At 38.9% G+C, this 14,687-nt stretch overlaps 1 protein-coding gene and 1 pseudogene across 3 annotated transcripts in view; one reads left to right on the forward strand and one right to left on the reverse strand.

The window, feature by feature from the left end:
- Positions 1 to 366: 366 nt before the first annotated feature.
- Rfc1 (replication factor C subunit 1) overlaps positions 367 to 14,687 on the forward strand; it is a 108,910-nt gene continuing 94,589 nt past the window's right edge. For all 3 annotated transcript variants that reach the window (XR_003300626.2, XM_077803521.1, XM_026387384.2), the window contains exon 1: positions 367 to 484. Coding sequence is in view for 2 of the 3 variants with exons in the window: in XM_077803521.1 (XP_077659647.1) it covers positions 482 to 484 (3 nt within the window). In the remaining variant the exon portion in view is untranslated. The remainder of the gene's footprint in view (positions 485 to 14,687) is intronic.
- LOC144257332 (hsc70-interacting protein pseudogene) lies at positions 10,383 to 11,384 on the reverse strand (annotated as a pseudogene).

A 14,687-nucleotide genomic window follows, 5' to 3' on the forward strand; every position in this document is an offset into this window, starting at 1 on the left:
ATCCTCCAGCCTCAGGCTCCGTAGTGTTGGGACTGGAGGCGTGGGCTGCCCGGCGGGCCCACTGTTTTCTTTCTGCCGGTGATAGTGCAAACTTTTGGAAGACTGTAGAACAGCGCACCTTCCAGAGGTGTTACCGGGAGGAACCTGGGTATCCGGGACTGAGAGGAAACCCATCCTGTATCGCCCATCTGGGCGCCTCGGCCAAGAAATCGCGGACGGGAACCCACGTGCTGACCACGACCCGACGACCCTTCTCTAGGGCAGGCCCCGCCAGCCCCTGGAGCCACCTGGACGGCGTCGCACCTCCCCGTCGGGGCGGGGTCAAGAGGAAGCGCGCGCTCTTGACGTCATTGCCGGGCGCCGGTGCCTCCGCTTCTGCCACTTCGCGGGATAAGTTGTTGGCGCCAATGGATCCCGAGTCCCGATAACGGATTCCCCAGCCCGCCGGCCTTCCAGCCTGCTCCTTAGCCTTGGGGCTGCGATGGTGAGCCCCGGGGGGAGGCCGTGCAGCTCGGGGGCCTGGGAGCCTTTACAGGCCGGGGGCGGATGGGGTGCTCCTGGGTGCGGCGTGGGGGAGGACGGCGGTGGGTGTTCGGCGGGGGAGCCCAGGCACCCGCGGGGCCGCGCACCCCGCTCTGGCTGCAGACTTCCCTGGGAATGCGGGCTGCGGCGCTTTCCGTCGCCCGATGCACGGGGATTTGGGTGCTACGCGGCACTTTCACTCTTTTTTCAACTCTGGGGGAAGGGAAGAAGGAAGAGTGGTGATGATTTGGGAACGGAGCGTTAAAGTTCATTTCCTGTTTACTGTTGCCCCCAAACTCCGTTTGAGTGCTTCCTGGAGCGCTGATTTCAAGATGTGGGTCAGGAGGAAGAATGCAACAAACTTTCCTTTCTTAAGAGTAAATTGCCTGAGGCCTTCAAGTTTCATGATGAACAGCTCCCTACAACTCTCTTCTCAGTCTTTTTTTTGAGTCTCGATGGCTATAAGGGGAAGACGGTTCATTTTGTTTGAATGTTCATAGGAGTTAAACGGATAGCACGGTTTACCAGGAAAAAAAAATGCAAAGAGTAGAAACAAATGTAATGTATTTGACAGCTGTCATTCCTTATCACCTGATGTTAAAACAATGATCTTAACCCCCCCCCCCCCAACTTAAGTGCATAATTCTGTATAAAGCATTTCAAACAAATTGAGAGTAGAATAGCAGCCGGCAAGAGACATTCATCATGGTATGGCAGTGGATACAATTATGTGCTTGAAATGTTTCTAACGGGCAAATTAAGGTGTTCTATTAAGACAGAAGACACTTACCAATCATATGTAATTTTTAAAGTCATTCTTAACCTTGTCAGAATGCCAGCATTCTGACTAAAAAAGTTTCATGCCAAATTGGGAAACTTTGCAGCCCTTTGTGTTTTTTCTCAAAAAAGGATATAATAATGATGATAATAGCCACCCTGAACCAACCATCATCTTCAGGTCAATATGTGAGCTGTTTTGCTTTTAAATACTTTCTTTTTTTAAAAAAATATTTTTTTAGACATTGATGAACCTTTATTTTATTCATTTATTTATATGTGGTGCTGAGAATTGAACCCAGTGCTTCACAAATGCTAGGCAAGTACTCTACCACTGAGCCACAATCCTAGCCCTTACTTTCTTTTCATATTGACCCATAGCAATTCAGTTTTACAGATGGTAAAGAGACTTTTTAAACAATTTGTCATACAACTATGGTTGAACTAGAATTAGAACCTAGGTGTTTCTGGCTACTGCATTTTACTACCTCCCTAAAATGATTATCATTACACTTTGGATTTGGGGAATCATGGTAGGGTGGAAAATTGATGAGATTTGAAGTCTTGAAGGTGAAAATGAGATGTTGTTTTAGTTTAGTAGTTTATAGTTATATGGTCTTGAGCCAGTTAAGTGGCTTAACTTTAGACTCTATTTCTTTTTTTTTTTTTTTTTAAAGGTGTGGGGGTGATAATAGCTATCCCTCCAATATTTTTTTAGGATTAAACAAGATAATATATATATATATACAGCTTCCATTTTGGAGCATGGTATGTAGTAGGTAATATACAACTGCTTAATTTCCAATAACTTGTTTCTTTCAGAAAGGACTCTGAAAAAAATACATAAGATTTTAAGGGAAATTGTAGATGCTTCTGATGTCAATTACAATGAACCAACAGCTTGTATGGTTAATTATTGATCATTTAGGTACTTTTAAATTTGGTTCTTTCTTTCTTTCGAACTTCTGTTCTTGATGCAGTTGAAAAACAAACCTCTTTGTAGAAAAGAAATGATCAAGTTGGTCAATTTTACTGTTTGCTAATGGGAAAAGGTTCTAGAAAGTAGTAAGAATTTTGTATTTTGGCTTTTGGTTTAGCTCTCCAGCCTCTAGTACAAAAAAGTCTAGCAAAACCGTAGGCTAAAATTCTATTCCACAATTTTTTTTTATGCGTCTACGCACAAGTTATATTATAGGACAGTAGTTCTTAAATTCTATTTGAGTCACAGTTCCCTTTGGTAAATGTGAATGGCATGCAACTTTTCTGCCCAGAGAAATACACATAGGCCTGTAACATATCATCTAAGCTTATTCACAGACAAAAGGTAATCTGGGAGCTCCATTTTCCCCCAGATATTTTCCAATCAGAAGTTACCAATTAAGGAATAAAACACTGTCCACATAATGGAATACTGTTCAGCCATTAGAAAAATAAGAAAATTATATACCCTGATATAAAATAATCTCCAAGGTATAAATTCCTCTGGAAAGAAACACAAGTAACTGATAAGATTCATTGTTGTCAGAGATGGGAAGTATGTGTCTGAAAGATATGTGTTTTGAACCATGTGAATATAAAAGGATCAGAAATAAAGTCTAAAAGGAATAAGAAATGAGTCATGTAAACAATTTGAATTGCTATGAGAGTTAATAGTTTGCTCAAAATGTGAATAAAACCCAAGAGATGCTACTTTTAAGAAATCAGCATATAAGTTGACATGGCAACACACACCTGTAATCCCAGTGACTCTGGAGGCCGAGGCAGGAGGGTTGTAAATTGGAGTCCAGACTCTGGCAGGCAGTTTAATGAGACTTTCAAAATAAAAGTTTAAAAGAAGGGCTGGAGATGTAGCTCAGTGGTAGAGTGACCCTGGGTTCAATTCCCCAGTACTGGGTGGGGGGAGTGGGGAATCAGCATATGTCATTAATTGGTTGGCATAATTAAAAATATACATAAGGTTGAATTAAAGACATCAAACTTAAGGGGCAGCATTTTTGAAGGACTGTCAGGTCACTTTAAATACATTGTAATCTCAGCTGCTTTGTCATTGTTTGCTGTGTGAAATTCTTGCTTCCCTGGACAGGGTTGTGATCCCATTGTAATGTAATTTTGTCATATATCCTAGTACTTGGTCTGTGAGGCCCCTACCTGTCTCTCTGATTTTTTTTTTTTAAAAGAGAGAGTGAAAGAGGGGAGGGGAGAGAGAGAGAGAGAGAGAGAGAGAGAGAGAGAGAGAGAGAGAGAGAGAATTTTTTAATATTTATTTTTTTAGTTTTTGGCGGACACAACATCTTTGTATGCGGTGCTGAGGATCGAACCCTGGCCGCAAGCGTGCCAGGCGAGTGCACTACCGCTTGAGCCACATCCCCAGCCCCCTGTCTCTCTGATTTCATGTCTCAGTTTTGGGTGGTATGAAGTATAGAGGTCAAAGTTTATTCTTGGGCATGTGGATATTTAGTTGTCCTGGCACCATCTTTTGGAAGGGCCATTCATTTCCCATTGAATTATTTTGGCACAGTTGGCAAAAATCAGTTGACTATAAATGTGATTTAGATTTGTTGGATTCTTAAATTCTATTTCTTTGGTCTCTGCCTATTCTAATGTTTCAGTGCACTATCTTTCTTAATGTGGCTTTGTGATAATTTTTGAAGTCTTTTAGAAGTAAGAGTCCTCCAACTTTTTTTTTTTTTCTCCAAGATTGTTTTGGCTATTCCAGTCTCTTGAATTTCCATATGCATTTTAGAATAAGCAGAGTAGGTAGGATTTCCATAAGAAATGTGTTGAAACTGTAGATCAATTTGGGGAATATTGCCATCTTAAATATAGTGTCTTCTGATCCATGAACATGTAATGTCTTCCTATTTGTTTAGATCTTTGATTTTTTTCAAATAACATTTTGAATTTTACACTTTTTCTTTTTTTTTTTTTTTGGCAGTGGGGTGGTGGGTACTGGGGATTGAACCCAGGGGTGCTTTACTACTGAGCTACATCCCCAGCCTTTTTGATTTTCTTATTTCGAGACAGGGTCTTGATAAGTTGCTTAGGGCCTTGCCTAATTACTGAACTTGGCCTCAAACTTGCAGTCTTTTTGCCTCAGCCTTCCAGGTTGCTGGAATACAGGTGTTTGCCACTATGCCTGGCTTACACTTCTTTTGTTAAATATATTCCTATAATTTATTATTTTTGATAATATTTTAAATGATTTTTTTTTCCTTTTTAGAGATTTGGCCTCATATTGAGGGCCTCATAGGTACTAGGTAAGTGCTGTACCACCAAGCTATACTCTCAGCCTTTGGAGTTGTTCATTTCAGTTTTGGATTGTTCATTTGTAAGAGTATAGAAATATGGTTGAGGGTTGGTGATATGGCTCAAGTGGTGGTGCGCTCGCCTGGCATGCGTGAGGCACTGGGTTCGATCCTCAGCACCACATAAAAATAAAATAAAGATATTGTGTCCACCTAAAGCTAAAAAAAATATTAAAAAAATAAATATGGTTGAATTTTGTATATTGATCTTGTATCCTTGTTGAACTCATTTATTCTGATAGTTTTATAATGGATTTCTTATGATTTTCTATGTGAGTGTGTTGGTTAGCTTTCCATCACTGTGACAAAATACCTGAGATAAACAACTTCCAAGGAGGAAACATTTATTTTGGTTCATGGTTTTAGAGGCTTCAGTCCACAGTTGGCTGGCTCCATTGCTTTTGGGCCCATGGTAGCGCAGAACATCATGGTGCCTGGAGTACATGGTGGAACAAAGCTGCTCACCTCCTGACCACAGGAAACAAGGAAAGGGGAGAAATTGGAGTCCCAGTATCCTTAAGGGAATACCCCCAAAGACTTACCATTCTCCCATTAGGCCCCCCTCCTAGAATTTCCACTACCTCCCAGTTAGCAATCAAGCCTTTAACTCAGGAAATTCTGGGGGACACTCTGGATATAAACTTGAGAAACTTAAGATGAAAAACAGTCCTCTTTGCAGACAATAAATGGTGTAGGGCTGGGGCTGTAGCCCAATGGCAGAGCACTTGCCTAGCATGTATGAGACACTTGGTTTGATCCTCAGCACCACATAAAAATAAACAAATAAAATAAAGCATGCTGTCCATCTACAACTACAAAAAAAAAAAAAAAAAAAAAGAAATGGTCAAGTTGGTCAGTTTTACTGTTTGTTAATGGGAAAAGGTTCTAAAAAGTAGTAGGAATTTTGCATCCTCTGATATTTAGTTAAGCCCTCCAATGTCCAGTACAAAAATATCTAGTGGGGCTGGGGTTGTAGCTCAGTGGTAGAGAACTTGCTTAGCATGTGTGAGGCCTTGGGTTTGATTCTCAGCACCATATATAAATAAAAATAAAAGTCCATTGCCAACTAAAAACAAATTAAAAAATATATCTAGCAAAAACCTAGACTAAAATTCCATTCCATAATTTTCTTTTGAAACAGCTGTGCACAAGTTACATTATAGGATGGTAGTTTGTAACTTCTCTTTGGCTCACAGTTCCCTTTGATAAATGTGAATTGTATGCAAATTTTTGCCCAGAGAAATGTACATAGGCCCATAACTCACTGATTTAGCTGATTTACAGACAAATATTATTTTTTTGTGTGTGGTACTGGGGATCAAACCCAGCACCTCAAGTGTGCTATGCAAGTGCTCTATCACTGAGCCAAGCCCCGAACCCCAATGTATATGACGTTTTTTTTTAGTCTGTGAAAAGAGAGTCTGTCCATTCTAGGTATCTTTTATTTTGTTTTCTTGCCTATTTGTGTTTGTGTGTGTTTTGCTGTACTAGGGATTAAATCCAGGTGTCACACGTGCTTGGCAAGGGCTGTACCATTGAGCCATACCTCCAGCCCTTAATTTATTTTGAGATGGTGTCTCATTAAATTGACCAGGTAATCTAGACCTTGTGATCCTCATGCCTCAGCCTCCCATGTAGCTGGGATTATAGGTGAGCAACACCATACCCGGCATTTGCCAAATTCTTTTCTTTACTAGAACTGCCACAATGTTAAATACAAATGGCAAAAGTGGACATCCTATCTTTTTCTTGATCTTAGGGGGAAAGCCTTCTTCGAGCTTACTTTTTGCTTCCAAAGATCTTAATAAAATACTTAATTTAAAATACTTTAAAATTATTAAACTATCTCAGATTTTATTTGCTATGCTGTCACCAGCTACTTCAGTGTATATTTTATTCAGAAATATAGTTTTGCATTTTAGTGATTAGTTCAAGATCAGAGATTTTTATATTTAGAGATTTGGTGATGTATGTTCATAATCAATTTCTGCTGTTTCTGCTTGTGAATCTGGTTGGCTATTTAAAAATATTAAACAGAAATATTTATATTTCATCAGTACTGTCAAAATAGAGAAGTGAAACCAACATACAGTATTTTGGAAATCACTCTGCAGAGCACTGTGATACTTATTTTGCATAAAATACTATACTCTTGAAGATAAATGACCACAGTGACATAATTTGTTTCTGTTCACATTTTTCATAAGCAAGTATTACTTGCATGTTGGTTGAGCCCATTAGCAGTAATTAGAGTTCCTTTGGTTACACCTCAAAGTAAATATATATCAGCTTTTGTACTCTGACATTCTAAAGCTTAAAGGTCATTGTGGTACTCATTTCTGTGGGTTTAGGAGGGTTTGTTGCAAAAACATTTTTTTAATCTCTATTTTTTTTAGTTGTCAATAGACCTTTATTTTATTTATTTATTTGTCGTGCTGAGAATCGAATCCAGGTCCTCACACATGCTAGGCAAGTGGTCTACCACTGATCTACAACCCCAGCCCTCTATTAATAGTTTTGAAATCAACCAACCAAGGAGGAAACATCTTGATATGGGTTGAAGACATACTAAATGCCTTATTTATTTATTTATTTATTTTTTATTATTATTATTTTTTGTGTGTGTGTGTTTGAGTTTGACAAAGTCAGATATTTTGTTTTAGCCTATGTATATTCAGATTGTATTTGGGCTGCCTGATATGCAATGCTTCTCTCTAATAGTGTTGTAGATTGTTAGTTATACCTTAAATGAGAAAAATGCAAGTGGCCTTTGCTTATATTTAAGTGCATCTTAAATTTCAAACCTTTTTTTGGGAGGGGGGCGTTACTGGAGATTAAACTCAGGGGCACTGAACAACTGAGACACATCCCCAGCCCTATTTTATTTAGAGACAGGATCTCACTGAGTTGCTTAGTGCCTGGCTATTGCTGAGATTGGCTTTGGACTCAAGATCCTCCTGCCTCAACCTCTTGAGCTGCTGAGATTATGCATGCACCACAGTTCCCGGCCTTTTATTAGAGAATGTCTTGGTGTTCTCAATTTTCTCACCTTTTTTTTTTTTTTTTTAAGTTGTAGATGGACACAGTACATAAGGGTTTGTTAAATAAGTAAATAAATGAATTTCTGAATCAGGGCAGTGGCAGTAGGAATGGAAGGGAGAATACAGCAGTATTTGGGAGCAAGATTAGGTGAGAGGAGTAGGTGGAGAGTCAGAATGAGGAGGAAAGACAATGCGCTTGTACCTTCTTGGGTGAACAGAAGTACAGTGTGTGGAGATGGGAGATCAAGGGACAGAAGCAAATGCAGGAAGAAGATGGTCATTATGAGTTGGAGGCCCCTTTGCGCATTTGGACAGAAGTATATCTAGCAGGCTGTTAGCTACATGGGTATGGAGCTCAAAGGAGGTTTGGAGTGGAGGGCAAGATTGGAAGGTGTGTATTTTAAGTTGTATGGAGGTTAAGTAGGTACCTGTTAGCTCACACAAAATGAGTGTGGGTTCAAAGTTGTTAACTTGGATTTTGTGATAGGATTTGGGAAAGTCCCCAGAACTGCATTCCATGTTTTTTTTTTTTTTTTTTAAAAAAACCTCACAAATGTATGATATGTCAAGGCCATTGTATTGTGTAACTAATTAAAACAAATAAAAAACCCCCTCAGAGCTGGGTATGGAACCCAGGAATCCCACATACTAGGCAAGAGGTGGACCTCTAAGCTATACCCCTAACCCTCCATACAAAGTTTTCTGTGCATGTTTGTTTTTGCGTATTTTTGGGGAATGTATTCATACCTTTCACCGGATTTATGAAAGTGCAAACACTGCTGGTATTGTTAGTGAAAAAACCATTCATTTTTTTTTTCCTTGACATGTGCTTTGGCATATTTTAACAAGTGGGTACCTCTGTCAGTGGCTTACAAGCTCTGCAAGGGGAGGGACCACAAGGATAGGGAACTATTGTATAGAGTGGTACATGATGCATTTTCTGAAATGTTTGATGAGTTGAATAAGTACAGATAAACTTTGTATCTTTAATAAAAAAAAACAACAACTAGAAGGTAAAACTTGTTGGTATGAAGATATTTTCTCTAGCCCTTTCTACATGACTTTATATGTAAGCTATCAAAACATTTCATTACAACGAATAAGGTAACCTAGAGAACTACATTGTCGTGCTATATTATGTTGTGGGTCTCTTTTGGGTTTGATCTGAATTGTGCTCATTCAAGTAGTTAATATTTGTTTTTTTGGATCAGAACTCAATTCTAAAAAGTTGACTTATACAATGTTAGCCCTGGTGAAAATGTTAAACTTATGAAATAAACTGTTAGATCAGGCACGGTCGTCTCAAATGCATCAGTTATCCTAGTTATGCAAGTTTGAAAGGACCTTAGTTTTTAAACCTGAATTATATAATTATTTCAAATTCTGTTGAATTTTGCCAGTGTTGGTTTATATTTTTGGGTCAGATACCTGAAAACTTTTGTTCTATGTTATTTAATTGAGAGAGTAGTCTTAAGTTTCTATGATATTGAATGTGACTTCACAGTCTTTCCTGTCCTCTTGCACACACCTAAAAATGGAAGTGAATCTTTTCATTGTCTTGGAAGGAGCCTACCAGATGGTCAGTAGATTCTAGGCTGTGTTGGGAGAGTGGTTTCTAGTCCCCATTTCTCTTCCTGTACTGTGCTTTGTGGCATCTGTTTTTTATTTCCTATGCTCAGCTTTGTTTTCTAAAGCCAGAAAGATGAGAGCAGAAAGTAGAATTAAGTTCCATGAGAACAAATTTTTGCTTGTTATGTTTATACCAAGCCCTAAGAATAGTTACTTCTTGGACTCAATAAGTTTTTTTTTTTTTTTTTTCTTTTGGTACTAGGGATTGAAACAAGGGGTGCTTAACCATTGAGCTACATCCCAGCCTTTTTTTTTTTTTTTTTTTGGTATTTGAGACAGGGTCTCTCTAAGTTACTTAGGGCCTTGCTAAGTTGCTGAGGCTGCCCTTGAACTTAGAAGCCTCCTGCCTCAGCCTCCCATGTCCACTGGGATTCAGTAGTATTTCTTCTTGAATGAATAGATGAGTAGTGAATAAAGGAAACTGACTCAGGACCTTGCAAGTCTTCCTGTTTAGAACCTGTTTTTGTTCAAAGGTTTCTCAAATCAGGCTTCTGTTTCTCATGATGTCTTCCTCAGGGAAGTTCTTGAGGCAGGTGCCACACTTTGATGTATCAGTAACATCAATTTTGTATGTAGTGATATTTCTGATTTTTTAAAAAAAGTAACTTGTTTGGCTAAAACAAATTTTGAAGAAGAGGAAGTACCCTATTAAAATGAAAGTGTTTTTTTTTCCTCAGCCACAGTATTGTTTTAAGACAGGAGAGTAACATAAAGATCAAATATAGAAAGTTAACTTTAATAATTCAGCTCACAAATAATGCACAGTGTTAACTTCTTAAAATTCATACCGAAATATGAATTCCAATTAAAGATTTTTTTGATACAAATTTATTTTTAAATTTAGGAATTGATGCACCCTTTACTTTGTTTTAAATACAAGTTTTAAAAAGTATTTGTAATTTCTAGTAGGAAAACATGACCTGAGTGAGTACCCCCCTGGCAAACCACTATTGAACGCTTCAGCTGCCTTTGGTGCAGAGCTGTGGGATTAGCTTCAAAGTACTCAGCTGTCTTGAGGTGAGACATCAGAGGTACACTGTTCTGTTACTGTGGCATCCATTAGGTGATCTAGATTGCTTTTCCTTCAGGAAGGGCTGTCAGGAGGGCCTTATGCCTTACCTCCAAATTTGGCTAACAGCTTACTGCTGAATGGGTTGCTCAGGTATTTGACATGTTTGCCAGATTCTGGGCCATATCCTGGAAGTCCTCCATAACACCAGGCTTCTGCGTAGCTGCAAGAACCTTTGTGTCACTAAGAATTTCACTGAACCCAGGCATTCCTCCCATTCCAAGCATTCCTGCAGGAAAATTACCGGGCATTCCTCCAGGAAAGCAACCTGGAAAAGAGCCATTCTGAGCTTTTGATTGTCAGCTGGCTTCTTTCTCTAGGCCTTTGTGCTCAAGCCTTCTTAACCCTTTCTAGGCTTTCACTGATCTCTCATCTTCCTGCTTTTACTTGTACTTTCTCTGTGTTCTGCAAGTTTCCAGGCCCTCCCTTGAACTTCTTTCAGCATTCACTCTAGCATTCTAATCCAGACGACAGGCAAGGCAAGATCATAGGCTGCTACTTCCCAGTGTCCCAGAAGGCTATGTACTTTCCCTTGCCTCTTGGAAGACTGAGCTGAATCAGGATGTATTGGAATGGCTCTGTCACAGTTCCAGATGGCAGCATTTGGCTGTTCTAATTTGAAAATGCTGGCTCTCTTAGTATACAGAATGGCCACCTGGAAATTTGGCATGATGGCATCGGTGAACAGGTCAATGGCTATGCTTAGTCCACCATCATTTAGGGCTGCAGTGGCACCCCTTTCTCCTCTCTTGCCTGGCCTCTCATCACCTCCGTTATTGCTACATTTCCATCTCCCATTTCTTGAGGTTGTTTGTGTCTGGTTCAGTTGCACCTTCGCTGTAAATTTTTAGATTACTTCCCTCAATAATTTGCCTGCCTCTTTTTCTTTGCCTTCTTCCTACTTTTTCTTCCTCCATATTTTCTTCTGATTTAGATTTATGAGTAGCAGGTGACCCTGTAACCGCCACACCCTCCCCATTCCCTCAGGAAGTGCATTTGTATTTCCTCTGCATGCAGAATGCTTCTGTCCTGCCCACACATTTTTCAGGAAGACCTGAAACTCACTCAGTGAGGATTGAACCCAGTGCTCTGTACTGTATTTAGGATGAACCCAGTGCTCTGTACTGTATTTAGGTCTTTATGTACTAATGTACCCATTTGTCATCAGTACTGGAGGTGCATGGTTAGAGGTGGGAGGCAGAGGGCCTCCGCTGCCGCTGCCCAGGCTGCAGCCCCATATTTCAAAACAAATCTAAGCTACACACAGTTAATCCCAGTGATTCTGGAGACTGAGGCAGGAGGATCACATTCAAGGTTAGCCTCTCCAATTTAGAGAGACACTGTCTCAAAAAAAAAAAAAAAGGTTGGGGGGGATGTAGCTTGGTGGTAGAGTGCTTGCCTAGCATGTGTGAGACTCTGGGTTCAGTCCTCAGTACTGCAAAAACAAAAAGAAGTCTACCACAATTTCATTTTACATAATCCAGAGCCTTTTTTTCTGATCCCAGGTTTGAAGGTGAGTGGTTTTAGGAATAACCATTTATGTATTCATTGAATATTAATCAAACATCTACTTAATCTGGTGTACTGACCCTGTACTTGAGATATGGTAGTAAGATAGACAAGCTTGCTGTATGGAACTAACAATTGTCTTTAAACTTAACTTTCTATGAGCATCAGATGTTAAGGCTCAGTTCAGGTGTTGCTTCTTCAGTCCTGTATTAAGTGCTCCCGGTGCTTTCATAGCCTTGTGGTTAGCTTTTTATTTTTATGTGGTGCTGAGGATTGAACCCAGTGCTCTGTACTGTATTAGGCCTTTATGTACTAATGTACCCATTTATCTTCCAGGAAGCTTCATGAAGGCATTTTTTTCTCATAAAGGAGCACTCAACTTTGCATCCTAAGTCCCTGGCACAGAGCCTACCTGTAAGCTTAAAAGGATCAAGTGTATCAAAAATGGTAGGAGGAGGCTGGGGTTGTGGCTCAGTGGTAGAATGCTTACCTAGCATGTGTGAGGCACTGGGTTTGATTCTCAGCACCACAAAAAATAAATTAAAAAAAAAAAGGTCCATTGACAGCTAAAAAATATTTTAAAAAATGGTAGGAGGGGAAAGTGCACGTCTCTAATTGGGGCCTACATCTGCTTTTGTATAGTCCCTAGAGTTATAGAAACACTCTGAGGAGGCAGCCATGGTCAAGTTGAAAACTAGGATAGAGATTTGGAGTGAGAGGACCAGTTTCCATTCTGGAGGTTTTTGGTGTGCCACTGCTAATCCTCATAGGGCTCCGTGAGGCAGTGGCATCATGAGGAGACGAAAAAGGAAAGAGAAATGAAGTAACTCATGCCACAAGTCTCATAGTAAGTGGAAAACTTGTTTGTCTGACTTATTCATTCCATTCATTTATAAAGTGGGAATGTATTTTAATTTTATTTGCACTATTCACCACACAGAATTATCAAAAGACATAAATCTGTGTCCAGTTGCTGTAAGTCAAATATGAAAACTAAGCATTTTACTTAGTTTTTCTGTTAAAATTTGTTATTTAACTTTTATGTGATCTTTGCCTGAATCTTTTGACTCACTTGAATTGACCTGTTTGTTCAATTAATAATCATTGAAAAAAGAAAGAATAGCTCTTTTTTGTTTCTGCTCCCCAGAAATGGTCAAAGAAAAACTATATTCTGGGACAAGGGGTATGTGCACATTTAAAGTTTTACTTCCCTAGTAGCTGGGGCTACAGGCATGCTATATCCTGGCTACATTTAAGATTTTGATAAGTGGGGCTGGGGTTGTACTCAGTGGTAGAGTACTTGCCTAGCACATGTGAGGCACTGGGTTCAATCCTAAACACAACATAAAAATAAGTAAAACAAAGATATTGTGTCTGTCTGTAACTAAAAATATTAAAAAGGATTTTGATAAGTATTGCTGAATTATCTTCCAGGAAGGTTATGCCAGTTTTTACTTCTCTCAGTGTTGTGAGCATCTGTTTCCCCACATCCTTGATGAATTTTAGCATTATCAATCTTTTAAAGCTTAGAGGAAACCAATCAAATTTTAATTTACCTGTTTATTATTTGTGAAGTTGAGTGTCTTCTGTGTGTTGGTTGTTTGCATTTCATTTTTAACTTGTCTATTACTAGCTTTTATTGTTATTTTGGCTTATCTTCTGTTGATTTGTAGGAACTCATTTATGTATTACATATATTTACAAATGTTGTAGACAGTTTTTGGTTGCCTCTATTTTAACTTTTTGGCATCTTTTTTGATTTTTATCTAGTCAGACCTCTTTATAATGTTTATAGCTTTGGTTTTCTGCTTAGAAGGCTTTTCCCTTGCCAATTTAAAAATTTGTTCCCTTTTCTTCCTTTTTACTTAAATAATCTGGCAGGCAAGGGAAGTGTTGAGAGCCATTCTTTGGTAATATGATTAGATACTAGGGATTGATCTGCATCGCATGAAATCTTTGAAGATGTAGAGTATTAGAAAGGAAATGTTAATTGGAAGGGTAAGGTAAAGTCAAGCTGTATAAATTAATTAGCCTAATTGCTGACCTTTGCTTCTTACATGTTTGTATTCTACAGCTGCTCATACTGGAAAGAGTCCTAAGAAGTTGTTTATGACAATTCTTTTCTAAAAGTTTAGGTTTTTAGTACATATTGAGTGAGATCAGGATGCATTTATTTCTTTTATGCTTCAGAGTATAGGGAGGTGGGGGGAGGGAGTGGGTAGAATAAGAGAAAAGGAAAGAATGGAAAGAATTAGGAAGGAAAGGGTGTGACAGTGCTAAGAGTGGCAGTAGAGATAAAATCAGAGTGTTCAGTGTTACTGATAGTTTTATTCTCTGAATTACATTTTGTTTTCTTTGGAGTTTTAAGCATTTGTGGTTCAAAACTGGGTTGTACATGGATGTTAAAAAGACCTACTATTCAAAACTTCGTACACTGATGGTTCAAGTTTTGGTATTTCCATGATGCAACTCTTTGTGTGTTTAAATAATCATCACTATTTTAGTGAAGAATTACTGTGTAATTTCAAAAAGTGAAACTGATGTGAAACATATTTCCTTCAGAAGCAATAAAGTAGTCAGCCTTAAACTTGATTCTTTGCAATTTATAAGGAAGGCTGTCTTTTTAAAAAATATTTTTTAGTTGTTGATAGATCTTTACTTTTATTTATTTATACGTGGTGCTGAGAATCGAACCCAGTGCCTCACACATACACCAGCAAGTGCGCTATCACTGAGCCCCAGCCCCAAGGCTGTCTTTTTCTATTCTTTGCTTTAGTACCTCACAAGATGTTTCAGTGTTAGAGATGAGGTATCCATTCTATAAGCAGTGTTTTT

Source organism: Urocitellus parryii, chromosome 10 (genome assembly GCF_045843805.1).
Source record: "Urocitellus parryii isolate mUroPar1 chromosome 10, mUroPar1.hap1, whole genome shotgun sequence".
NCBI lineage: Eukaryota > Metazoa > Chordata > Mammalia > Rodentia > Sciuridae > Urocitellus > Urocitellus parryii.